The sequence below is a fragment of the Macaca fascicularis genome, chromosome 2, assembly GCF_037993035.2.
Source record: "Macaca fascicularis isolate 582-1 chromosome 2, T2T-MFA8v1.1".
NCBI classification, from domain to species: Eukaryota; Metazoa; Chordata; class Mammalia; order Primates; family Cercopithecidae; genus Macaca; species Macaca fascicularis.
Window position 1 is genome coordinate 132259125 of NC_088376.1, and position 27573 is coordinate 132286697.

The 27573-nt window shown below is 39.2% G+C and overlaps 1 protein-coding gene across 21 annotated transcripts in view; it reads right to left on the reverse strand.

Annotated features, from left to right (window-relative positions):
- Positions 1–3584: 3584 nt before the first annotated feature.
- FRMD4B (FERM domain containing 4B) overlaps positions 3585–27573 on the reverse strand; it is a 360118-nt gene continuing 336129 nt past the window's right edge. For all 21 annotated transcript variants that reach the window (XM_074032675.1, XM_074032676.1, XM_074032681.1 and 18 more), the window contains 7 exons: positions 26337–26562; positions 22548–22604; positions 20728–20875; positions 15991–16110; positions 14293–15104; positions 9921–10053; positions 3585–5572 (listed from right to left, as the gene is read on the reverse strand). In XM_074032675.1, coding sequence (XP_073888776.1) covers positions 5452–5572; positions 9921–10053; positions 14293–15104; positions 15991–16110; positions 20728–20875; positions 22548–22604; positions 26337–26562 — 1617 coding nt within the window. In that variant the 3' untranslated portion in view covers positions 3585–5451. The remainder of the gene's footprint in view (positions 5573–9920; positions 10054–14292; positions 15105–15990; positions 16111–20727; positions 20876–22547; positions 22605–26336; positions 26563–27573) is intronic.

A 27573-nucleotide genomic window follows, 5' to 3' on the forward strand; every position in this document is an offset into this window, starting at 1 on the left:
TTCCCTCCAAATCATTAGGAGAAGTCAAAACATATTTCCAGATGCCCCACAGGGTGTGGTACAGTCCCAGTTGAAAAATCATGGATCTTTTAAACCTTAGGTACTTCACATGAATGTTATAACCATTCAAGAAGAGAAAATTACATGAAACTCGGAAGCTAGGTGAACTCCCATCCCCCTCCTAGTCCCAGCATACTATTCTTGCCAAGGCTTCTGATATTCAAAAGCAAAAGGAAATAGAATGTGTTTGTGCCTGTTTTAATGTTAAGAAGAGCAATCAGTTAAGTATTGCCAAAATGGATCTTTCGCATACTTCCTATTTTCTTTTGCAGAGGTGACAGATTCTCCCTGAATCATCAAAGGCAGAAAAGGATGAAAGTGGTGTAAAGACACTCTGATGGTGGGCTCAGATTCCAATCTGAGATTAATCTCAGATGCACTCCTTCCAAAGAGAATCCAGGTGAAGCCCACAGGTCCATACATCTGATAGGGCTGAATTTTGAAAGGGCTTCTCAAGGGCATTGGAGAAGAGCATTTCATAATTCACATTATCACACTGCCCCTGAACAATTCAAAATGGGGAAGGATCAATAGATACTTACAGTGCCACTGATCAATACTTAGTTTATTATGGTTATCTGTGATTTTAACAAGTATATTCACGAGTATAAGACATTTTATTGACTACAAAACAATTTAAGAAATGTACTTGATCCACTAGAAATAAATACTGTACTTGATCCACTAGCAATCAATAATTCAGCCCAGTGGACAACACCCGAGACTGGGTAGTTTCCTAGGTAAGGGTTATTTTGACCTGTGCTTGGACTGACTTAGCTCTTCTACCACTAGTAAATGAAAGAAAATTATGACTGTTATCTTTAAGAAGTAACAATGAGCAAGAAGAACTGGGCTTAGCATGTATTCATTCGATTTTCATTAATCCATTTAAAAAGTTATGTTGACTACTTTCACTCTTCCTATGGAGAAGTTGTTCCTGGATAGCATTCATGGAATGAGGAATTCATAGTTTAGTATTTGGAGTTTGCCAACTCAGGATTTACTTCCTGCTTTTCTCCTAATAGTGGTAAATTACATGACCTTTCTAATTCTCAGATTCTTTCTCTGTAAAATGGAGATTAGCTAGCACTATATACCCCATTAGGCTGTTGTGGGGATTAAATGAGAAAATACATATAAAGCACTTTTAAACACCAGCCTGGAGTACATTGAACTAGAATTCAACAAATACCAACTTGTTTTTGCAGCAGGACATACTTTCTTTTTTCTACTCCAAAGTGGCACAAGGATGGGGGTGGAAGGCATGGAGAGTAGTAGAAAAGACCCAGGGAGGTCCAGAGGAGGGGCACATGAAAAGACAGAAACAGGACATGGTGGCTCACACATGTAATCCCAGCACTCTGGGAGTCTGAGGAGGGCAGATCAGTTGAGGTCAGTAGTTCAACACCAGCATGGCCAACATGGTGAAAACTCATCTCTACTAAAAATACAAAAGTTAGCCATGTATGGTGGTGCACACCTGCAATCTCAGCTACTTAGGAGGCTGAGGCAGGAGAATTGCTTGAACCTGGGAGGCAGAGGTTGTAGTGAGCTGAGAGCATGCCACTGCACTCCAGCCTTTGCCACAGAGCAAGACTCCATCTTAAAAAAAAAAAAAGAAGAAGAACAAGAAGAAAAGAAAAGAGAGAAACAGGACATAAGAGGCTCACTAAACTTTTAAGCTGAAAAAGGAGTTAAGTTTTTCATTACCTTCTGGGCTTTGTGTACATGTCAAAAGATTTTCTCTTTGGAAATGGACTGTGTCTCCATGCCCTGTGAGATAACAGAGGACAACTATTGGCTTGTCTTGACAAGCATGGATGAAGCACCTCCCTTGACATAACACCAAGTCAGTGCTTAGTAAAGGGTGGTCTGTTACGTGGGGCAAGGTTAGTACAGAAATTGAGAGCTGGTGTTGAGAAACTTTGATTGCAATTTGACAGAGTAGTTTTATGTCTGTTGAATCTAATAATAAATAGGGATGTGTATTTTATGTTTTTTCAATTGTCTAATTTATCTTTTTCTGAATTAGCTTTTCTCCTCTAGTAATTTGCTTTCCATTTTACTTTATAAAACTATAGGTACACAATGGATTGGAAATTTTAAAAATTGGTCTTTCACTACTGATAGTTAGAGAAGCACTACTCTAGGAAATAATCTAAACTTCCCTATTGTACTGAAGAAAGTCATTCTTCCAGTTCTGGAAGCTCTTTAAGGACTCTCACATTTGTGGAAACTCTTTAGTCTGAGCCTTTGTTCCTAAGAACAGACCAAACTAATAGTTTAAAACAATTCTGGAATCTTTATTTCTTATAATATTTAAGCTTTTGTGAATACAAGGAAGAATTTTGAAAAATTTTCTCAAATGTTGAAAAATAGACAAATATCAAGGAAGGTGAGGCAATTTAAAAAATCCACCTTGCTAAATAAACATACATCTTTATGAGGTAGTTCAGTATGTCTTGATACAGAGGCCTAAGATATATTAGGCAAAAAACAAAACAAACAAAAAAACTAAGTTGTAAAACTGTACTTGTAATATGCTGGACTTTTAAAAAGTTGCTATATGCATAAAAAAAAATCCAAACAAATATACAGTAAATTAACTATCATATCTGAGAGTTAGTCTAATGGGCACGATTATGTTTTTGTTATGTACTATTTTGGTTTTGCATTTAAAATGTTTACCATGAGTATATGGTATTTTGTAATAAAAAAGAGGAAACTTACATGTTGAATAATGTACTCTTGTCACTTTTTGGCTTTTAATAAATAATGTAGTTTAATTGGTTCAACACCAATGTGGTTGAGAAATGTTTTTCAAAAGAGACGAAGAAATCCATGCAATAGGATTGCTGAGCTTCCATTTCTTTCTTCCTTTTTTTTTTCCCCTCTTGAGACAAGGTCTGGCTCTATTGCCCAGGCTGGAATGCCGTGACACGATTCTGGCTCGCTGCAACCTCCGCCTCCTAGGCTCAAGCCATCCTCACAGCTCAGTCTCCCAAGTAGCTGAGATTATAGGCACACATCACTACAACTGGCTAATATTTGTATTTTCATAGAGATGGGGTTTCACCATGTTGCCCAGGCTGGTCTTGAACTCTTGAGCTCAAGCAATCCTCCCACCTCGGCCTCCCAAAGTGCTGGGATTACAGGTGTGAGCCACCATGCCTGGCCCTGAGCTTCCATTTCTATACCATCTTTTCCTCTTTGGGAGCCAAGTGATACTTGCCCTTTCAAGGCATACTTGCAATTGTAATCATACCATTTCTGGAACAGAAAAATGTTATTTTATGCAAGATACATGTATGGAAATATTAAGGTCTCCCTATATTTCATTTCCACTCCCTTCTCTGCGTTATGTAGGATTAAAGGATGTCAGAGAACTAATTTCTTGAATTTAGAAGACCTGTTTGCCAGTCTGTGAAATGAGTATAAATTACCTGCTACAAATAAACAACATTCCCAAGATGAAAAAACCTAAAAATTCTCATCAGTCATCCTCAGTGAGACAAACTACTGTATTTCATCAATTCTAAGGCAACTTTATTGTAAGACACAGCATTATTTTTAATGTACTATTAAGAAAAAACTGCCAATTCAAGTAGAATATGCCATCAATCAAAAGATGAACCCTGTTTTCAAATGTAAATATTTAAAAATGTACAACCTGGAATAAAATATGGTAATACTATAACTAAAAATCCGAAATCTTGCCCAGTATGATTACTCGAAGTAGAACACTGCAACCTGCTTCACATGAAGCCCGGACATAAATGGAAGAATACATAAACATTTTCAGTAGCACACCTTTCGTTTATTGACCTATGTAAAAAAATAATAGGTCTTGAAAAGTCAGAACAATAAAAGAATATGCAAAAGGGTTATTTCTGTTTCTAGAAGGCTATACAAATATGCAAAAAAGGAATAAGTTATTTTTTTGCTTGTTTTTCCAAACATTTTCCCTAAACTTCATTTCTAATTATACAAATGACTAAGGACCAGTTTAACAAATCATTTTTATGTATATATTACATGCTTTGGAATATAGATAGAAAATGTTCCAAAAAGTTGTTCAGAAACTTTTCTATTCACAATATGAACAAGAAACTTGTATAAAAGAGGGAGGAAAGGAGCACCTTTTATGGAATTTTGAAACAAAGATGACAAAAAAGATCAAACTGGAATATGGAAATAATTTGCTTTAAAAAACAAACAAACAAAACCCTACAATAAACCATAGCTAATTAGTTCTTCCCAGGAAAGTATGAGGTAGTTTTAGCCTCATAATGAAATCCACTGCAGCTTGGAGTTTTTTGTCGTTGTCGCTGTTGTTGTTTTTTAACGTTAACCTTGTTTTTGTCACTTGGTGACTTGGAACTACTTGTGGAATTCAGACTTGTTTAATTTTCTAATGTTCACCATTTTAAGGCACGCAATTCATCTAAAATGACGTGGCTTTTTTTTTTTTCTGTTGTTTTGGATGCCTTCTGTATCATCTTAAAATACTTTTTCAAACTGATAATTATAAAAACTTTCCATTTTAAGTCTGCCACTTCAAATGACAGCCGAGTTGGAGAATTACCAGCCAGAACAATAGCTCATCATGCAATTAGTGGAGAAAGGAAAAAGGAGCTCAATGATATTGTACCTTAAAACATTCTCCAAGCAGACTTTGTCAATTATTCAGTGGGCTGCTTCCTTTTCCCCAATCTGCTACCATAAGTTATATTACAGGATGCTATGGTAATAAGTTTTTCCAGAACCCATTTTATGGTACTTATGAAAAACACCGCTCTTTATAATATCCTAAAAAACATTTACACTCATTCAGAACTTCATGAAAATCCAGCTTCAAGTAATTTTCCAATACTGTCTAAATTGTCCATGTCTGTGTAGAAAGAGCATGTTATTCTTTGTCAGCTCACGAATTCAAACTCTGTGAGGTGAGCAGTGACTCCGGAGCTTCTGGTTCCCCTTTTCTCATCCTGCTGAATTGTGCTCTGAGATTTCCCCTGTCTTTATTGCCATGGGACATCCTGAACGCCCTTTCATGGTTTTGAGGTTTGCCTTTAACATCTTTTATTCCCTTAAAAAGTGCTTGCTATTGATGAAGGCTTCACACTGAGTCCTCTCTTGGCAGTACTTCAACACGTGGGCAGACCCTGCAGTTAGGTTAGTGCCTAGAGTTTGAAAGGCCAAATCCTCCTTCAGGGGCTTTGTGGGGCTTCGTGTGTGATTCACTGATTCACTTCCAGGGCAACTAAGTCTTCTCTTCAACCTTTGATGTCTTTAGGTTTCTAAAACGAACATCCTCTCGGAAGACGAATACGATTTGCAAGGCACACTAGTGTGAGAACGCAGAGCTTGGTCAAGAGGTCCAACTGCAGTTCAGACTAATGTTCCAGGCTTTGAATCTTCATGCCAAAAGAGTCTCTGCTCACTACTCTCCAGGTTGTCTTCCAGCCGGTTTCCATCTGTACCATCCAGTTGACTGATTTCTGTGTATTGTCTATTAAAGAAAACCAGAAAAGTTACTACTTGTGGCCATATTTTTGTCCCCACAGCACAAAGACTACTACATTTAAAGAAGTTAGTAGGAAGCACTATTAAGAAAAATTTCCCAAAATGTAGAGATAAGGCAAAGGAGAAGGATGACTGCATGTTCTTTCAATGTCAAACCGGAGCATTGTTTAACAGGCCCATAAAAAGGATTATTTAATTCTCTGGAAAGACATACCTTTGTTTAACTTGTATTTACCATTGATCAGGACCCAGATTGTATTAAGTTACATGTTAACTTGTAGATTTTTTGTCTCAAAGCAATACAAATAACTTGTCTAGTAAAAAAGATTATGGTTACAGTTTTATTGCCCTATAGGATATTAACTGGTTTTGTATCTCATTTGGTAGTCTTTTCCAACATTCTCTCTTTCAGGGTCTTGAATTCTCTTTGAACCAGCTTTATCATTCTGCTAGTTCACTTATCAATGAGTTCAATAAATCTTTGGCCCATGCCCATTTTTATTTGTGTGACAGTTATATTTTTAACGTTTTAAAAATTATATTGTGACAATCACATTTTAAGTATTCTTCAAATTAAGGGAATATGCTAGATGCTTTCCTCAGGGACAAAATAATACATTCAGAAGGTGGCAGGGGCACGTCGGGACATACATGATATCCCTAGGGCTTATGGGTCAGGCATAATTGGAAGTGATCCAGGAAACAGCATCACATTAAAAAATCATAGGCATATTTAGATGGCAATTCCAAGTGAGAGCATCCTATCATACAAACCATTCTGATAAGCAAAACTGCATTATTGTCACGGTAGGTTAAGAGAGATTAGATGGTTAGTTGATTTCTTTTATATTTTACATTCCAAAGTATTTTAGTAAAGATGATTTTTTTTTAAAAGTCTTTGGAAGAAGAGCTTTGGAAATAAAGGTTTTTAGTGTTTTCATGTAACATAAAAAACAAAGGCAGATTTCATAATTTCACACATCAGTCAGTGCAAGCAAAACTCCTGCTATGCAAGAAGCAACACACAGATTAAAGGTACTGTACTTACTACAGCTGGCTACACTTAGCAAAAGAGAATTTACAACTGATCTCATTTCTGGAGACACAACCATTCTTGGGGATAGAAGCCCTTGGTTTTGCCTAGTAATAGAGTTAGATAGGAAAGGAGAAAGGGAATGGAAAATAGGAGGTGAAAGAAAAAAAGTTATTTGGAAATACAGTTTGCAGCAGTAGAGCCAAGAATTTCACTGTATTATGTACTAGGTAGCTTCAACATTTCTACTTTGGAAAGTTTATGCTAATGACAATTATGCCAATTGTACTAGAAAAAAAATTTATTGGTAAAAATTAGTACCTTTCTATAATTTTAAGACCTGGATACTCTAGGGCAAAGGATCTTTAAATAATATACACTTTATTTTAAAAAACAACAAAACACTAATATATTGCTATGCATTTCAAATCTTTGGCTTAAGGGAAAAATCTAGTTTTTCATTTTTATCTTAAAACCTAATTCCCTCTTATTTTAAAAATCATGTTTTCATAAAAACAATGTACAGAATTTGAGCAAATTTCTAAAGCTTTATGAATGATTGTTACTATCCTTGCCTTGTTAATAGGTTAAGTTAAATTGATCAGACTGTATCCTAAAAAGAACCCTAAATAAACAAATGGATGGGAATAAGCACTTCCGTATCTCTGTGGCCATAAGAGCAAAGTGGCACATCTTTCTGGAAAGCAAGAGCTTTAAAAAATACACTTTTCAATTTAATCCACTAACTCTAGTTATTGGAATGTATCCTATGAAAATAATCTGGGATTCAGACACATATTTTGGACAAAGATGTTAACAGCTGCAATACTGCGCTGGGCGCCATGGTTCACTCCTGTAATCCTAGCACTTTGGGAGGCCAAGGCGGGCAGATCACGAGGTCAGGAGTTCGAGACCAGCCTGGCCAACATGGCAAAACTCCGTCTCTATTAAAAATACAAAAATTAGCCAGACATGGTGGTACGTGCCTGTAATCTCAGCTACTTGGGAGGCTCAGGCAGTAGAATCACTTGAACCTGGGTGGCAGAGGTTGCAGTGAGCTGAGATCACACCACTGCACTCCAACCCGGGCAACACAACAAGGCTCCATCTTGGGAAAGAAAAAAAGTAAAAATGGCTGCCGTACTTTAATAAGAAAAAGAAAAATCTAAAAGCCTCTCAAAAAAAAAAACTTCAAAAAATGAGGAGCTGCTAAGTAAATTAGGGTTCATTTGAGGGGAATATCATCTTAGTCATATAAAATAAGGTTTAAAGAGTTTTAAAACACATGGGAACATGGTTATGTTATGATGTTAAGTTTTTTAAAACACGGAGATGTAGGATTTCATGTACAACATAAGATATAAAACTGTATGTACAATATCATTCCATGTTACGTGGACAGAGAAAAATGGGGAAAATATGCCAAAATGTTAAGAGCTGCTATCTCTGGATAGTGGAATTATGGCTAATTTATTTCCTACTTATTTATCTCTTTATTATAAAATTTCCACCATGAGCTCATATATGCATACGCATACACAAACAAACAATAGGGATTTTTAAATAGCTTCTAATTTCCTGTATGTTATGCCCCCTGTGATCCCCTATCAAGCCATCTTGGGCTGTCTGATACATATGAGCAGACTTTGTAAAAACAGATTTTCTCTAAAAATGCTTAACACTCCCTGAGTCCAATGACAGTAGTGTTAAGGATATTAGAACTGCGTAATGCACCAAAAACTGTATTATCATTTCTGAGTCAACAAAAAGACAAGTAAAATTACACAAACATGAAAATAATTTGCAAATATATTATTTAAAAATGGTTAGAACTAAACTGAAAAGGTTCGGTTCAAATTTTAGACCAGTCATGTTGGTTCTTGCTCCTAACTCATTTTCAAACATTATTTACAGAAGTCCAAGCTATGTGACATCTTCTGAAGTATATTTTCATTACAATTCTATTTTGAGTATACCCTTTGTTTAGCTGAGACAATTGGCTTAATATTTCAAGCCAAGAAAAACTCCCACTGAATGTGGAGAAAAAAAAAAAAAAAGGCATTTGGGCCTGAATATTTCCAATTTGCTTGTAACAGTGAGTGCCTTGATAAGAAACTGCTAAATTCTCAAATTTACCAGCATAGAAACCTTTATAAGTTGTAGCCTGTATAAGTCTTCTGTGCCTGAAGCAATATGACTTAAAGGAATCAAAATTACACATTCTAAAAAAACAGAAAATGTCCTACTTCTTGGTACCATGGGTGTGGATTATCTTTTGTGGGAAAGTAAAAGGGACAAATGACCTCTTCAAACTTAATTCCTATGGATAACAAGAATTTTTTTAAAAAGTAATTCAGAGTCTGCAATTAAAAAAAAAATCAGTTTTAACAAATTGCTGTTGTACATTTCCTCTAATGTTTACAAAGAACTACTTTTACAGACAAACAGGACAGCTGGCTGTGTCTGTTGCTTCATAACAAACATAGGATCAGATAAAAAGGCAGCAAATGTTTGAAATCCAGCCTACCAACTCTCTGAGGAACCTTGGTACGAACAGCCTTTCCTGGAGTAGAGAGATTATTCCTGCAAGGTTTCAAAAGAGACTTAAATGGACTTATCACTAATAGGATTTCAAGTACCATAATTTTTTTAAAAAGCTTCAGACTCAGAATTCAATGTACAGACTAAAGAACAGAACGCGTTAGATGAGAGGTTAGCAAACTTTTTCTTAAAGGCCAGATATTTTTGGCTTTGGTGTCTGTGCAAGTAGTTCTTTGTAAACATTAGAGGAAATATACAAGAATTCAATGTAATACTGAAGAACAGGGTCAAATTTGAATGAGTTAGATTAGGGGTTAGCAAACTTTTTCTTAAAGGCCAGATATTTTTGGTTTTGGTGTCTGTGCAAGTAGTTCTTTGTAAACATTAGAGGAAATATACAAGAATTCAATGTAATACTGAAGAACAGGATCAAATTTGAATGAGTTAGATTAGGGGTTAGCAAACTTTTTCTTAAAGGCCAGACACTTTTTGGCTGTGGTGGCCAGATATTTTGGGCTTTGGTGCAGCTACTGAGCTCTGCCCTCATAGTGCAAAAACAGCCACAGAGAACGTGTAAGTGAATGAGTGTGGCTATTCTCCAATGAAACGTTATTTACCAAAACAGGTGGCAGCTGGATTTGGCCCACAGGCCATAGTTTGCCAACCCCTGAACTAGATTATCTGACGTTTGTAAATTAGGATCCTTGAATTCTTTTGAACTGGAACAGGCTCCTAGGATTTTCAAGCACCGCCTCCTCACCTGCTTGGAGAGGGTAAAGGATTATAGACATTGCCATAGCAGCTGGTGTAAGAAGAATGTGCTGGAGTCTCATAATCCGACAGCCCTATGGTTAACTGGGTCCTCCAGTTCCCAGAAGCATTTGTAGAAGACACTGGAAATAAAAATGGAAAAAGATAAAATTAATGGAGATATTAAAAGTGAAAAATTGTTAAGGTCATTCAGATGAACACTGCAATCAGCTTTGTCAGAGCAGAGATTTAAGAGGGTTTGAAGTAACAGAGTTCCTATTCCAATTTAGTGAATTCCTGGCTATGTGACCTTAGGCAAGTAGTTTATCCTCTTTAAGCCTCAGTTTCCTCATGTATAGAGTAGGGATAATAATATTAATATATTCTGTATGGGTATGATACCAGGATTAAAGTAATTATGAAAATCTTTAGCACTACACTTGATACAGAGTAAGCACTCAATAAATGATAACTATTAATATTATTGAGAATAAGATTAATTGAAAGATAAATCTGTCAATTCAAAAAATAATTTAGGTTGGGGTCAGGCGCAGTGGCTCAAGCCTGTAATCCCAGCACTTTGGCAGGCCGAGGCGGGAGGACTACTTGAAGCTAAGAGTTCGAGACCAGTCTGGCCAATATGGTGAAACCCTGTCTCTACCAAAAAATACAAAAATTAGCCGGGCATGGTGGTGCATGGCTATAATCCCAGCGACTTAGGAGACTGAGACAGGAGAATTGCTTGAGCCCAGGAAGTGGAAATTGCAGTGAACCAAGATCACGCCACTGTACTCCAGCCTTGGTGACAGAGTGAGACTCTGTCTCAAAATAAATAAATAGATAAAAATAATAAAAATCATTTTAGGTCAGGCTCAGTGGCAAAAGCCTGTAATCCCAACACTTTGGGAAGTCAAGGTGGGAGGATCGCTTGAGCCCCTGAGTTCAAGGCCAGCCTCAGCAACATGGCAAAACCCCATCTCTGCGAAAAATACAAAAATTAGCCTGGCGTGGTGGTGCACACCTGTAGTCCCAGCTACTTGGGAAGCTGACACGGGAGATCACTCAAGCCTGGGAAGTCAAGGCTACAGTGAGCCATGTTTGCACCACTGCACTCCAGCCTGGGCCACCCAGCGAGATCCTATCCCCAAAAAGAAAATAACAATAATACATAAATAATTTTTAAAATAACTGGAAAGACAAGCAAGAAAACAATTCTCATATATTGCGAGAATCTTCCCATTCATGCTATGGTGTTATAAAGGTGAGATGATGATTCTGGGTTTGTCAGAGGCCTTGGAGGAAACGTGTTCCATAAGTTGACGTATTGAGACTTGACTATTCTTCAGCCAAAGATAACACTGGCCACTAGCAAGATCAAGGCTATTTTTTGTCTTAAAAAAGTGTGTGTATGGGGCGTGGGGTCGGGGAGGCGAGGTGGTAACTAGCACAGGAAGGAATTCAGGAAGAAGGGATTTAGTTCTACAGAAGAACTGAACTGGAACAAGACAAGGGCATAATTTGGGAGCAAAGCCCAACAAATGCCTCATCACTGGGTGTTTGTTGTCCTCTCTATAAAACCAGTTCTGCTCCATGCCTAGGATGGACAAGGTAACCACAACGCCATGATGCTCGTCCAAGACTCAGAAACCAGCACTGCTCTTTTCCATCTCTTTTCCTTTTCCGGTTTCTGGCTTCAGACCTACTCCTCTTCTCTCTCATCCCCACAAAGTGCCTGTGATCACTATAGGACAAACACATTTCAAAACTCATCTGTGGCCCTGCATGTCATGAGGTTTTGACTAACTGATGTAACACTCTCAGTTTGAGCTTCCAAGCCATTTCTGAACTGTAAATCAGAGGCTCTGAGCCTTGGTGGTTAAGATGTCAGAGCTAGGGGGCTGGGTGTGATGGCTCACGGTTGTAATCCCAGCACTTTGGGATGCGGAGGTGGAAAGATCACTTGCGGCTAGAGGTTGGAGACCAGCCTGGGAAACAGAGCCCAGTCTCTACAAAAAAAATAAAATCAGCCAGGCATGGTGGTGCGTACTTGTAGTCCTAGCTACTTGGGAGGCTGAGGCGGGAGGATCTTGAGCCAAGGAGTTTGAGACTGAGTGAGTTATAATGGTGTCACTGCACTCCAACGTGGTTGACAGACTGAGACTCTGCCTCTTTAAAAAAGAAAAGAAAAAAAAAAAAAAAAAGCTGAGCTAGGATAGATCCCCACCCCACCACTTAGTAGCTTCTGGACTTGGGTTATTTAAACTCTGTAGCCAGAGTTGCCTAAGCTGCAAAATTAGGATAGTAACAATAAGCATAACAATAGCAATCACTATATAGAACTGTTGCATACATTAAATAGGAGACTGCACATAATGTGCTGAATGTGCATGGCATCTAGTAAGCTGCCAACAAATAGTAGTTGTCATTACTAAAACTGAGTCCACCGAGAGAGCCTTCAGGTGGCTGGAAGGGACTACAAACCTAGGACTAATCTAGCAAATAACTGGAAATTTATCTCTCCATGAGAATGATGCCTGCCTGTTGTAATACATTTCTGCAGTTATAAAGTGGAGACAGAAATGAGGGGAAATCCAGAAGGGATTTCTGGGAGTACTGATTCCATCCCTGTAGTTCTTTAAAGAGTGATGCCTTTTGGTCTGTGGGGCCACATCTTGCTACTGTCAGCAAAGCTCACACCAGGTCTGAAACAGGAAGCTTCACTTCCATCTCACCTTTACTAAGCTAACAGTCAGGAATGTTGAGGTTCCTCAGTTACACCTGCTTCCCCTGGGTGCCACCCCAGTCCCGTGCTGCAGTGACCATCCACACGCATCTCAGCCCTCCTTGCTTGGTTTTTCCCTTGTAGTACTCTGCCCATCCTGCCCAGGTTTGACCTATGAAACTTTCTCACATCTTGAACTTTAAGAGGAAGAAAGGTGTTTTCTAGGTCAGAGCCATAAATAAGAAATAATTACAGAAGCCCTTTCATATGTTAGATGTGGTAATAGATGGGACATCCCTAGTAGAAGTCCAAAGTCCTGCACAAATAGGAGAAAACTTGAACCCAAATAGAAATCTCCATGGAAACGCCTCTTGTCAACAAGTATATGAAACTTTTTTTTACAGGTGTAGTTTTCAATGCAATGACTATTATGCAATGACTCAGGAATCCTTATACTATGTCTCACTAAGGTGTCATGCTAATAAGGGAGAAGGCGAGACTCGTGACCTATAGGTTTTCTGGCAGTTTGAGAATTTCTCGGAGTTTTAAATCATTTCTCAGAGTTTTAAAATTGCTTAATTTTTAAACATTCTTCTGGCTGCTGACTCTGAGTTCATCGTGACCAGGAACTAGTTCAACACTGGGTCCTCCACATTTTGAATGTGCCTGCTCATTTGCTGAATAAATAAAACCATACACAGAGCCTCCCCTATCTTCTATTTCTCTACTTAAAGTACCTAGCACAACTGGGAGTAGGCAGGAAGTCCTCCACAAATGTTAGCAGAGTTAGGGGCCAAAGTCAATATCAAGGGTAAAAAGGAAACATCTCTAATCAAAATTATCTTTGAAAATCCCTTAAGTCAACCATAACATAGGTATATATGAATAGTGAATTACAATGTGCGTGGCCAGGTACTGTGGCTCTTGCATGTAATCCCAATACTTTGGGAGGCCAAGGCAGGAGGGTTGCTTGAGGCCAGGAGTTTGAGACCAGACTGGGCAACATAGCGAGACCCGACCTAAGCCCTGTTTCTACCAAAAAAAAAAAAAAAAAGCAAATTACTTAGAACAGGGCTTAATCAATGCCAGGTCCTATCAGGATTCTCATGAGCCTTATGCAGGCACCTGAGCATTCAAAACAGTCCTTAGATGATTGAATCTTGGTGGTGAACAACGATGGATGTATAATTCTAATGTTTTCTGCTTACCTGAGGGTTTATTCTTTAAAAATATCAAACCTCAATGACGTGAACACATTTAAGAGATGTGCCTGTCAATGTAAATCCTAAAAAGATAAAGCAAGTGAAACCCCTAACACATTCCAGCCCGGGCAACAGAGCGAGACTCTGTCTCAAAAAAAAAAAAAAGCCAACAACAACAAAAAACCTAACACAGGGCAGCACAGAGAGCAAGTGCTCAATCAATATTTGCTGGATTTGAATCTACAGTTTGCTTCATTAGACTCGTGTACCGAGTTCTTTGGAGAGCTGGAAAGAACTGTTTTTAAGTTGGAAATTCTTATTGTGGGGTTCTACCACCGAATGGTTGCCACTCTTTTGACCTTGGGTACTGGTCTCATGATCCGTGAAGCGGTTCTGGGTGGGCAGGAAACATGATGTAAATAAAATCCAGGTGTCGTGTGTTTTTACAGTATTCTCACCTGAAGAGTAGGAGGATGCACGACTGCTTGGAGAACAAGGTACCTGCAGCCCCGCAAACCCCAGGCATCTCTGTGATCCCCTGTCTGAGTCAAAGCTGGTCTGCAGGCTGTGCCCCTGATCCTTCTGCCCAGTGGCCCGCTGGTACCAGCCACGCAAGTGCTCGGCGACTAAGGCCTTGTGGATGTTTTTGGTGATGTGCTCCGATTTTGCGGCAGCCTTTCTTGGCAGCCGGAGAGTTGCATATGGGTTATGGGGTACCCGGTCAACCTCATCTTCGTGAAAGGATCTGCTGTAGTCCCTCTGGCGCTCATATCCATAGTGGGCTGAGGACCGGTAGGAAGGGTTGACACTATACTGTCCCTCGGTGTCATTCTCATAGACATAACTACCACTGTAATAAAAGTCACACTCTGCATAGGGCGTGTACCCGGCAATGTAGTAACTGGAAGACGGTGGCTCCTGACTCTTTGAGTAGACACCATTCCTCAAACTATCCTTTTGTGCTAGGTTGGGCATGCTTCCTGAATTTGAAGTAGAAACATTCTGTTTCTTTGACCTCCTCCGACCCCTGGTGCGAGTGTCCAGGGTCTGGGTGGTGTAATAGGGGCCTGTAACTGGTGTCACACAGTAATACTCCGTGCTTGATTGGCTTGTATAAGAAGACCCGTCATCGAGGATTTCTGTGCTGCTGCTTCTTTGGGATTTGGAGAGGGAGAAAAATGGCTTATCGCTGTCCATCTCGGAGAGCAGGTGGGACTGGGACTCCAGGCTTCCACTCCGCTGGCGGCAGTGCTGAGAGGAAGATTCAGGTCTGAAAGAGGAGAAGGCAAATTTGTCAACACCAAGAAGAAAAGGAGGACCCAAATAGGAAAAAAGAATACCATGCTGAATGACTGAACAGCTCGTGAATCGCAATAGGACTTTGAAGGTTGCCAAAGCTGACGGCACAACAGAACCCATTTGTTCACCAAATCTATTGGCTCACACGTAAATTCATTACCATAGTCAAAATGAGAAAACAACCAGGTTCTGTTAGTTCCACAAGCGAAATCCTTCCTTAAGGGTAGGGAAAGACATAGACTGAGGATGCACAGTTTGCATCAGAGCCTGGAAAAAACAAAAACAAAACCAAAAAAAAACCCAACGTGTCTTTGGAGGGTCCTGTCTTCCTAGAGGATAGGAAGACATGGTACATTCAAGTGCAGGTCAGGGGTGTCTGGGCTGAGTCATGGCACTGCTATTTCCCAGCTGTATGAGCTCAGTCCAGATATTTAACCTCTCTGAATCTTGCTTACTGTTTTGTAAGATGACGATGAAAACAATATCTAATATCTACCTCACAAAAGGCTTGCTGTAGGGACTAAATAATCCAGTGCATATAAAACATTTAGCACAGCACTCACAAACATTTCCAAATGGTGCTATTGTTACTAACTTCATCCTCACCATTGAATAATGAATGGTAATATGTGACTGGGGAAATTAAGGTACTAAAAATCTAATGTATATTTGAACAAGTCAAATACATTTTCTTTGCCAACATATTTGAAACCATAAGTTAGCAGAAAATGTAAAACCATAAAACAAGGTCCTGCTATAGAAAGTCACTTGAAATGATTAAAAAACACAACAAAGCAAGACAGAACCTCAAAGCAAAAATCAACACAGCTAAAGCAATGAGAATGAAGCTCTCTTACTCCAAGTGGCTGCTGCTGTAGGCGTTTCGGGTAAGAACTGGCGTGGTGGGCATGCTTCGTCCGCCCTGGGGCCGCCTCTCCAGAGTTTTGTAAGGGCTGCTGTGTGTCGACAGCATTTCTCTGTGATGAGAAAAAGAATTCAGGAAATGATGAGTCTCTCAACATCTCTGGCAAACTTGTCATAAGCAGATAGGAAACTTACTAGAAGCCCAAGGAAAGGGAAAATAGGGAGAAAGATAGGAAGGGCGTCTTTGTGGTTGACTAAACCACCAGGACACTTCCTGGTCTGTTCTAGATGAGTTTTAGGGGAAGCATATATGGTCTGACTTTCTGAGTCACAAATATGTAGGGAAAGAAAGGACTTTTAATAAAGAGTACACTGAATAAAAAGACTCAAAGCAACTAGAGCTGTTTATGTAGGCACCTGAACATTCAAAACAGTCCTTAGATGATCAAATCTTGGTGGTGAACAGGCATGGATGTATAATTCAGTTCACTCCTTTTTTGTAAACAGTCTAGAATACTAAATAGTTATTGGCTTTGTGGGCCAGATGGTGTCTATAGCGACTACTCAACTCTGCCATTGCAGTGCAAAAGCAGCCATGGATAATATGTAAGAGAATGGGTGTGGCCGTGTTCCAAGAAAATGACCTATGGATGCTAAATTTCATATCATTTTTACATGTCATAAAATATTGCTTTTGATCCCCCCACCACCAGCTACCTAAAAATATAAAAACCATTATTAGCTCATGGGCTACACAAAAACAGCAGGACGGATTTGGCCACTGGGCTGTTGTTTGCTGGTCCCTGGACTAAGAGCAACACCCTTAAATCACTATGTCTACTTCCCAGCACAGTGACAACACAATTTGAAGTTATTTTTTTCTTTTTTCTTTTTTTTTTGAGATGGAGTCTCGCTCTATCCCCCAGGTTGGAGTGCAGTGGCGCGATCTCAGCTCACCGCAAGCTCTGCCCCCTGGGTTCATGCCATTCTCCTGCCTCAGCCTCCTGAGTAGCTGGGACTATAGGCACCTGCCACCACACTTGGCTAATTTTTTTTGTATTTTTAGTTAAGACAGGGATTCACCATGTTAGCCAGGATGGAAGTTAATTTTTTTTAACTAAAAGTAATTTTGATCAAATTTTACTTACTACAAAAGCAAGTCTAAGTTCATTGGAGAAAACTTTAAAAATACAGATAAAAAGAAAAATTTAAATGTCTATAATCTTTTTTTAGATGGAGTCTCACTCTGTCACCCAGACCTGAGGAGAGTGGTGTGATCTTGGCTCACTGCAACCTCCAGCTCCTGGGTTCAAGTGATCCTCCCACCTCAGCCTCCCAAGTAGCTGGAATTACAGGTGTGCACCACCAAGCCTGGCTAATCTTTTGTTTGTTTGTTTTTGTATTTTTAGTAGAGATGGGGTTTCACCATGTTGGCCAGGCTGTTTTCGAACTCCTGACCTCAAGTAATCTGCACCGCTCAGCCTCCCAAAGTGCTGGGATTACAGGCGCTCTGAGCCACCGCCTATATAATCTGATACCTTATATATAGCCAGTCAACACTAACTGTTTACAGATTATTTTTCCTAAGCACATAAACTTATAAGCATGTATCTATATATAAACATATGTATTTATTTTTTAACAAGAAAACATGAGATTTACTATATATTCTTTTTCAACACTCATTTTTTAAAAAGTTAAGTTGTATCTAACATTTTATGTTGCTTAATATTTGTCTACAGTGTTATTTTAATGACTGCATAGCATTTTATTGTATGGATTTACCATAATTATGTACTTTGTTTTCAATTTGCCATTAGTGTAAGCAAGGTTATAATGAGTATCCTACATGTAGTTAGTTGATTCGGTAGTAAAATTCCTAAATGAAATTGCTGGATCAAAGAGCAAGTCCATCATAAGTGACTGGAGATGTGGGTACAATAATTTTTAAGACAATGATTCCCAGCTATAATTCTTCCTTTTGCTGAAATAGCTTTGTTTTCCCTAACATAAGAAGCTCACTTGTCTCATGTTATCCAACAGGACTTTCTGCAGTGATGAAAATGTTCTGTGTCTGTTCTGACCAATATGATAGCGGTTGCTGAGCATTTGAATTGTGGCTAGCATGACTGAGGAACCAAATTTTAAATTTTATTTACTTTTAATTAAACTGGCTAGCACAGCTGTAGCTCCTTGGATCTCTTACCATTTCAGGCAAAAGTTCCTAAATGCGAATCCACAAACTGGGCTGATATGTGATAAAGTTTTCACTGGCCTTTAACAAATTAGAAATACAACAATGTGGCCAGGTGCGGTGGCTCACACCTGTAATCACAGCACTTTGGGAGGCCGACGTGGGCGGATCACGAGGTCAGGAGATCAAGACCATCCTGGCTAATACAGTGAAACATCGTCTCTACTAAAAATACAAAAAAATCAGCCGGGCATGGTGGCGGGTGCCTGTAGTCCCAGCTACTCGGGAGCCAGAGGCGGGAGAATGGCATGAACCTGGGAGGCGGAGCTTGCAGTGAGCTGAGATCGCACCACTGCATTCCAGCCTGGGTGGCTGAGTGAGACTCCATCTCAAAAAATAAAAAAAAACATAAAATAAAATAAAATAAATAAAATAAAATAAAATAGAAATATAACAATGTGTAGGTTATATTTTCATAAGTCACAATTTATCCAACTTGAATAATCTAATAATCTACCTTGATTTTGAGAATAATTTCCTTTATTTAAATTTTTTTTATTTTTATTTTTGGCCCTTGTAGAGCAAATACTTCCCATCTTTGCTGAGATGCGGTATAACATATTCAGTGAAATCAGATCGCAAGCTTTGGATCCTGCCAAGTTCTAGGCTACCGAGGTTCAAACCTTGATTCCCATGTTTACTAGCTGATGAACCCAAAGAAGTTATTCATGGTCCCTGGCCCTCAGTGTGCTTATCTGTAAAGGGTAATGACAGTAGTAACACTATCAGGGTTGTCATGAAGTTTAAATTCATTAATAAATTACCTAGGAAAAACATAAACAGTATCTGGGACACAGTAAGTACTCAATAGTGGCCAGGCGCAGTGACTTATGCCTGTAATCCTAGCACTTTGCAAGGCCGAAGTGGGCGGATCATCTGAGGTCAGGAGTTCAAGACCATCCTGGCCAACATGATGAAACTCTATCTCTACTAAAAATACAAAAATTAGCCAGGTGTGGTGGCGGGCGTCTGAGTCCCAGCTACTTGGGAGGCTGAGGGGGGAGAATCGTTTGAACCCGAAAGGCAAAGGTTGCAGTGAGCCAAGATGGCACCACTGCACTCCAGCCTGGGCGACAGAGCGAGACTCTGTCTTGGGGGGAAAAAAAAAAAAGTAAGTGCTCAATAGAAATGTTATATGAAGTTAATATAACATGAAATTAACATTACATTAAGTGAAATGTTAACTTCATTTGATTAGTATTACTACAACAATGATAGTTAATATATTTTTGATATAAAAATGTCATTTATTTCATGGATTCATGGTGCTATTTGTTTGAATGTTTCTTGTTTTCTTTTTCTTTTCTTTTCCTTTTTTTTTTTTCTGAGACAGCATCTTGCTCTGTTGCCCAGGCTGGGGTGCAGTGACACGATCATAGTTCACTTCAGTCGTGAAATCCTGGGCTCAAGCAATCCTCCTGCCTCAGTCTCCCAAGTAGCTAGGACTAGGTATGCAACACCACATCTGGCTAATTGAAAAAAAAATTTTGGGGCTGGGCACAGTGGCTCATGCCTGTAATCCCAGCACTTTGGGAGACTGAGGTGGTTGGATCACCTGGGGTCAGGAGTTCAAGACCAGCCTGGCCAACATGGTGAGACCCTGTCTCTACTAAAAATATAAAAATTAGCCAGGTGTGGTGGCACGTGCCTGTAATCCCAGTTACTTGGGAGGCTGAGGTGGAAGAATTGCTTGAACCCACGAGGCAGAGGTTGCAGTGAGCTGAGATTACACCACTGCACTCCAGCCTGAGTGACACAAAGAGACTCTGTCTATAAAATTTTTAGAGATGGGGCTTCATTAGGTTGCCCAGACTGGTAGTCTCCAACTCTTGAGCTCAAGTGATCCTCCCAAAGTGCTGGGATTATAGGTATGAGCTGCCACACTCAACCTGTTGGAAAATTTCTTTTTAGGCAAAGCAAACAGCTGGTAACTGTTTGTTTTTTAAGGATTGACCCATACAGCCAAATTCTGGGAACCACTGGCCTGTCATGTTTCTAAAACCTGGTCTCACTGCCCTGATAATGTTTACCTGAGATATCTGGGAAAATGCGTGGATTATGTATTTTACAGATTATGAGTTTAAGTTCCATGTGTATTTGCAGGACTGGAAATCAGTCCTGCTACTTGGTTTGGCAGAGTGGACTTAATTTCCTTAGACCAGTGACTATGAAACTGAACTGTGGACAGTATGTCCAAATCCAGATGATAATTAATGTCCCTATAAGTTAATATAGATCAAATAGACTTTAAAGTCAAGGAAATGGTCAAATGCATTTTAAAAGACTTATTAAAAACATTTTCATTTGCTGTGAACAACAAATAACTGGGTCAGTTTCTATGCCCCAGTTTTATAAGATAACATCTTTTGGAAGGATAAATAAAAACATGTAAAAATGTATCAACCATACATTGCATTTTGGAGGAAAAATTTCCTAGCTGTGAGGCATTAACCTTACTGACGATACGACCTCTCACCTGGACTGCCTGGTATCCACAAACTGTTCATTGATGGACGACTTTCTGAAATGTATTCGCTCAATACCAAGAGACTTGGGGGGAAGAATTCTTGGAGAATGAGGTACTGAACTTGATCGCTGCCCAGCAAGAGTGAAGGCGTCACTGGCTATAATAAGTAAATGGGTGAATGAAAAAATAAGTAGGCCAATTAATAGGTAAATAAATATCTTGCCAACATCTCAAAAAAGAAATTGGAAGATTTAGTGAATAAAATGTTCTTCCAAAGATGATATTTTTAGAAGATCATAACTTTCAAGAAGTTAATTTTTATATTTTATACACCAGAAAAAATGAAATTACTGAACACTCTTCTGGGACCTGAACCATCTTTTGCCAAATTCAACAGGTGTCACTCTGAGTGAGTAAAGCACTCAAGGGGAATGGGTAATACCGCAGCTTTTAAAAAGCTATGTTAAAGAAAACTTCCAGTGTGAACCAAGGGGAAGTTGGCCTGGATCATTTTTGTTCACCTTTACTTTTAAAGTTTTTAGGCCTCTTTGGCCAAAGGCTTATCCTGTCATTGAAAGTAAGGAAACTGACTTACGCTGCATCATTAGAGGCTTGTTATGTTTCCCACTGATATTTACATTTTCAAAGAGGGGTGGCAAGCATGACCAAACATCAGCTCACAGGAAGAATTCTGCAGTGGTGAAATTTTATGCACCATAAAACTTGGGGAAGATAAAGCGGTGTGGGGGTGGTTTCCTGGAATTCAAGTCATACCACAGAGATAGCCAACTCAATCATGATTAAGTACAAGAGATGACAAAGAAATACTCTATTAGTTGATAGTAAACCCATTCTATAATGAAATGTATTAAATGGCTGGACACGGTGGCTCATGCCTGTAATCCCAGCACTTTGGGAGGCTGAGGCAGGCGGATCACCTGAGGTCAGGAGTTCGAGACTAGCCTGACCAACATGGTGAAACCCCATCTCTACTAAAAATGCAAAAATTAGCCGGGCGTGGTGGCTAATGCCTGTAATCCCAGCTACTAGGGAGGCTGAGGCAGGAGAATTGCTTGAACCTGGGAGGCGGAGGTTGCAGTGAGCTGAGGTCGCGCCATTGCACCACTCCAGCCTAGGCAACAAGAGCGAAACTCCGTCTCAAAAAAAAAAAAAAAAAAAAAGAAAGAAAAGAAAAGAAATATATTGAACAAATACAGGCCATTACGATCAATGCAGCCTGCCCCTATGAAACAACAAAATGACAGGTAGCCCAATGTCTAACTGTGCCTTTCTTCCTAAGTAAAATAAACTTTCCTTTATCTAGAATATGAAAGTTTATTTCATATTGTAAAACATACAATGATTTTATTTCATATTGTGATGAACACAGTGATAAAGTGTACAATCTAATATCCTGGTTTTTATATGGGACTCCAGATACATAAGATGTCACCATTGGGAAAAGCTGGGTGAAGGAGTCTTTCTATTAATCATGCAGCTCTCCATGAGTCTATGATTACTTCAAAATAAAAAGTTAAGAAACACTTTAGAGAGCCTTAAAGTCCTTACTGAGAGACTTAGATACTCCTGTGAGGGCATTCTGATTTCCTGAGGTCATGTGATTTTTGTGGTCCTGTTATTAATACTGAGTTAACCTGAGTAGGTGTTAATCATACACTTCCTTTCCCAACCATTTTGCATAAATGTAAGTTAGTTTATTCTACTTCTTCTCAAAAGAAAAACAAATAGGCCTTACTTAACTAAGAGCATTATCTTAATTATTTCAGAATATCTCACATTGTTAAACCAAAAAAGGAAGAGCCACTTACGATCATCAAAGGTGGTGGTGTCAGACAAAGAGCTACTCTCTGAGGGGATTATGTCTTCTGTGAATAAAAATAACTGCCTTTAGTGCAATTGTGCATTTATACAATTAGAGGGGGCTGAGAGAAACAATTTTCAGTGGAGTGCATTTTATTTTCATTTCAATAAATGTAATTAATTACAGTACATTAAGAATAATTAACTACCGTAGCAAGAATGGACTCATATACTAATAAAAATCAAAACATTTTACATATGGTACAAATATTACATTAGATTATTTCTTAAAATGGAACAGACTTCAAGGGAGTGCTGGTTTTAAACTAGTTTTCAGTGTTTCTTCTACACTGGAAGAAAACTTTACCTACATATTTAGTGCTTACGACCAACAAACTGGAAAGAAAAATCATGCCATTCTTATCATAAATGCTAAATGTTAAATAAAACACATCTGAATCCTCATTTGAGAATCTACTCTTAATATAACTTGGCTTTCGACCCCTCCCTGAAAGAAAGGGCTTTTTTTTTTTTTTTCTTGTTTGTTTTTAGGACAGGGTCTCATTCTGTTGCCCAGACTAGAGTGCAATGGTGCGATCATGGCTCACTGCAGCCTCAACCTCTTGCGCTTAAGCAATCCTCCCACCTCAGCCTTCTGAGTAGCTGAAATTACAGGTACACAGCACCACGCTTGGCTAATTTTTTGGATTTTTAGTAAAGATAGGGTATCACCTTTTGTCCAGGCTGGTCTTGAACTTCTGGGCTCAAGCGATCTGCCTGCCTAGGCCTCCGAAAGTACTGGGATTAAAGGTGTGAATCACTATGACTGGCCAAGCTTTTCAACAGGTTTCTCAACAGTGGCACTACTGACATTTTGAACTGGATAATCCTCTGTCCTGGGGAACTGTCCTGTGCATTATAGGATTTCCAGCCTCCCTGGTTGAGAACCACTGAATTAGGTTTAAGTCTTGGTTTTGCCATTTATCGACTATGAGACTTTGGGCAAATTAATCTGTATCACCTGGCTCAACCCCACAATGGGGATAACAGCAGTATTTATCACGTAGTGCTGGGGTGAGGCGTTAGAATAACAGATGTAAAGCCCTTAGCCCAGCTCCCAGCATTACATGACACATGCTCAGTAAATGTTAGCTAGACTTAAATCTTTAGTTACCTAGACACTGCGTTCTGGTTGGCAATGGCCATAACACTCTGACTATTGCTGGTATCCATCAACTGTTAAAGAACATGGCCAGGCATGGTAGCTCATGCCTGTAATCTCAGCACTTCAAGAGGCCGAGGTTGGCAGATGACTGGAGGTCAGGAATTTGAGACCAGCCTGGCCAACACAGTGAAACACTGTCTCTACTAAAAATACAAAAATTAGCCAAGCATGGTGGTGATTGCCTGTAACCCCAGCTATTTGGGAGGCTGAGGCAGAAGAACTGCTTGAACCTGGGAGGCAGAGGTTGCAGTGAGCCAAGATCATGCCACTGCACTCCAACCTGGGCAGCAGATAGAGCTCTGTCTCAAAACAAAACAAAACAAAACAAAAAACAATAAAAAAAAAATACCCACAAACATATTCAGTAAAGATAAGTATCTCACATGCATTGATCTGCATTTGCAAATCATTCCATATTCAATTGAGTGCTTTGGCACAAAGTTCTAGGCAAATATAATCCTTCAATGTAAAATTCAAAACCATTATGAAGGGAAGCTCTCCAATCAATCTCTAATGTTAAGCTGTATCAGAGACAAGTGAACTCTCTCTATTAGACACACAGTGGAGCTTGAAGGCAAGGTGCCAGTATAGTCAGCTGTCAGGCATACTTTCACTGTAAAGGAGAACATTTGAATTTTGCACAGTTTGAGGATGAATGGGCCATAGCAAATGGTCATGAAGTTAAGCACAATGCTAATAACCCATATCTGTAGGTCCAGAAATTAACGATCCCCAAGGCCACCTGGATTTCACGTTCAGTCAAAGCTACTCTACATTCTCCAGCTGTAGTGGACTAACACTTGTGTGTTGATGCTGTGCATTCCCTTTCCAAAGGCAACGTCTGCTTTGTAAATCATTTGCTCTACACCCAAGTATATTCTAAACTCACTTACCTTATTTCATCAAATCTAAGATATATATTTTAAATACCAGTAAAAAATAAATTAATTGAAAAAGTACTGCCAAGTATGATTGTAACACACCATCTAGTGTGTTAAGAACTATCCCAAGGCTGGGCGTGGTGGCTCACACCTGCAATCCCAGCACTTTGGGAGGCTGAGGCGGGAGGATTGCTTGAGCTCAGGAGTTTGAGACCTGCCTGGGCAACACAGTGAATCCCCATGTCTACAAAACATTAGCCGGGCATGGTGGTGTGCGCCTATAGTCCCAGCTACTAGGGAGGCTGAGGTAGGAGGATCACCTGAGCCCAGGAAGTCGAGGCTACAGTGAGGTTTGATGGTAGCACTGTACTCCAGCTTGGGCCACAGAGAGAGATTCTGTCTCAAAAACAAAAACGAAAGCAAACAAACAAAAAAAACAAAACTATCCCAATTTCCTAGATGTTAAAATGTAAAGGAAAAAAACTCTCAGAATCAAAAAAATACAATCATATTTCAATCACCAGGCTGAAAACCATGCCAATAAACATGTAAGGTCAATTGGACTTTAAATCTACCTGGGAGTTCTCAGTTTACTTTTTTTTCTGAAAATGAAAGTCATAAATACATAATGTTGAGAACTTGGAAAATACAGAAGAATATTAAGAAGAAAATTAAGTTACTTGAAATTTCACAACTATTAGTATTTTTGAAATGGTTCTTGGCCAGTCTTTGTGTGTGCATATTTCTATAAAATTGAGATCATGTTGTGGTAACAATTTTATATCAGGCTTTTCTGCATTTCATGTTATATCATGACCATTTGCCTATGTCTTTATTTTTTAATTTTGTTTACTTTTTTTTTTTTTTTAAGACAGGGTCTTGCCCTGTCACCCATGCTGGAGTGCAGTGGTGCAATCATAGCTCATTGCAGCCTCAACTGCCTGGGCTCAAATGATCCTCCCATTTCAGCCTCCCCTGTGGCTGGGACTACAGGTGGGCACCACCATGCCTGGCTAATTTTTTAAATATTTTTTGAAGAGATGGTGTTTCACCATGCTTCCCAGAGTGGTCTCAAAATCCTTAGCTCAAGTGATCTGCTCACCTCAGCCTCCCAAAGTGCTAGGATTATAGGTGTGGAGCGCTGTGCCCGTGCTGCCCATATCTCTAAATAGCCTTCATAAATTACAGACATTTTTAATCAAGTTTACATACTTATAAAACTGAAATTCCAAACAATTTTTATCCTAAGAAACTTAGTTTTGTCAGGCACAGTGGCTCGTGGCTCATGCCTGTAATCCCAGCACTTTGGGAGGCCGAGGAGGGTGGATCACCTGAGATCAGGAGTTTGAGACCAGCCTGACCAAGATGGAGAAACCCCGTCTCTACCGAAAATACAAAATTAGGTGGGTGTGGTGGCGCATGCCTGTTAACCCCAGCTACTTGGGAGGCTGAGGCAGGATAATCACTTGAACCCGGGAAGTGGAGGTTGCAGTGAGCCGATATTGCCCCATTGCACTCCAGCATGGGCAACAAGAGTGAAAGTCTGTCTACAAATAAACAAGAAAACTTAGTTTTGATCATCTGGTTCTTCTTCCTATCTCTCACCAAATTAACTGGTAACTGGTTTGGACATGCTAGGTACCATTAAGTATTAAGTAGGGGACTCAAAAAAAACCTTACTTATTACTAACCTGGTAACACTGCTGCTTTCTGGCTGGGTTTCTTTCCACACCTAATTCGGTATTCGTTTATTGCATTTTCAATCTCCTGAAGCTTTTTCACTGCATCTGTGTAATCTTGCTTTCGCTTTTTCTTCACAGTTTTACAAAGGTCTGGCTCATTGGCAAGTTTCTTTGCAGCTTCCACCAGCTTTTGTTGTATTAGAAAATTACTCTCCAGTTCTTGCAAAGCAGGATCCTGCATTTATACAATGATAGTTTTATTTTTACGGACACATATGACCAACTCTTACATGCATTGTGTAATAAAACTTGCTGTGCACTTTCTTGAATCAGCTGTTCTTTGAGAACACTATCTTCCCAAATTTTACTGCATAGACATCCTTGTCAAACACTTTCCTTTACCCGTCTTAACTTGAACTTCTCATTAGTCCAAACCTCTTCCCTTTTCAAGGAAGGGAATGGCCTTTCATTCATTCAGTTGGTTGGGAGAAGATCACAGTTTTTATGGATATATTCTTAACTCAAAGCTCATGGATGCAGAAGGTTATATTCATATGCATAGTTTTAGAGAAAGATAAATTTGGGGTTGATCTTCTTCCTGGTAATTCCTGGTTGCATGACCCTGGATACACAGCTTCATCTTTTAATGCTTCAGTTTTTTCATCTGTAAAATGAAGATAACACCTACCTTATGAAAGTAGGATGACGATTAAATGAGATAATATATGTGCATTGCTTAGCTCAGAGATGGGTACACAGTAAGCACTCAATAAATAGCAAAGATTTCCAAAGAAGAAAACAGATAATTTTCTAAAGCTAAGATGGTCAAATTTCTACAAGAAACATAGGTATGGTCATATTGGCTGATGACATGCAAATGAGAAAGTATTATACATTCTATATTGGCTAACAAATATTTTAACTTGATTGTAACTCAGTGCTGTGCATGTATTATCTCATTTAATACTCACTGGATCCCCTGGAGGGAAGTCCAATCATTACCCCCATTTTACAGATGAGGAAAACTGAGGCCTGAGAATTGAGACTTTAGAGAGGCTAAACTATTTGCCAAAGGCTATTATTTAGTTTTAAGTAAACGAACCTAATGCTGGAGTTCTTAATTCTTATAATACTGCCTTCTCAATTGAGAAACATCTGGAGTTCACTGAATGCTGTCTATGATTTAGGGAGTAAAGTAGTGAGAACTCAATTTTGACTGGAGTGGGCATGAAAGAAAGAGTTCAGT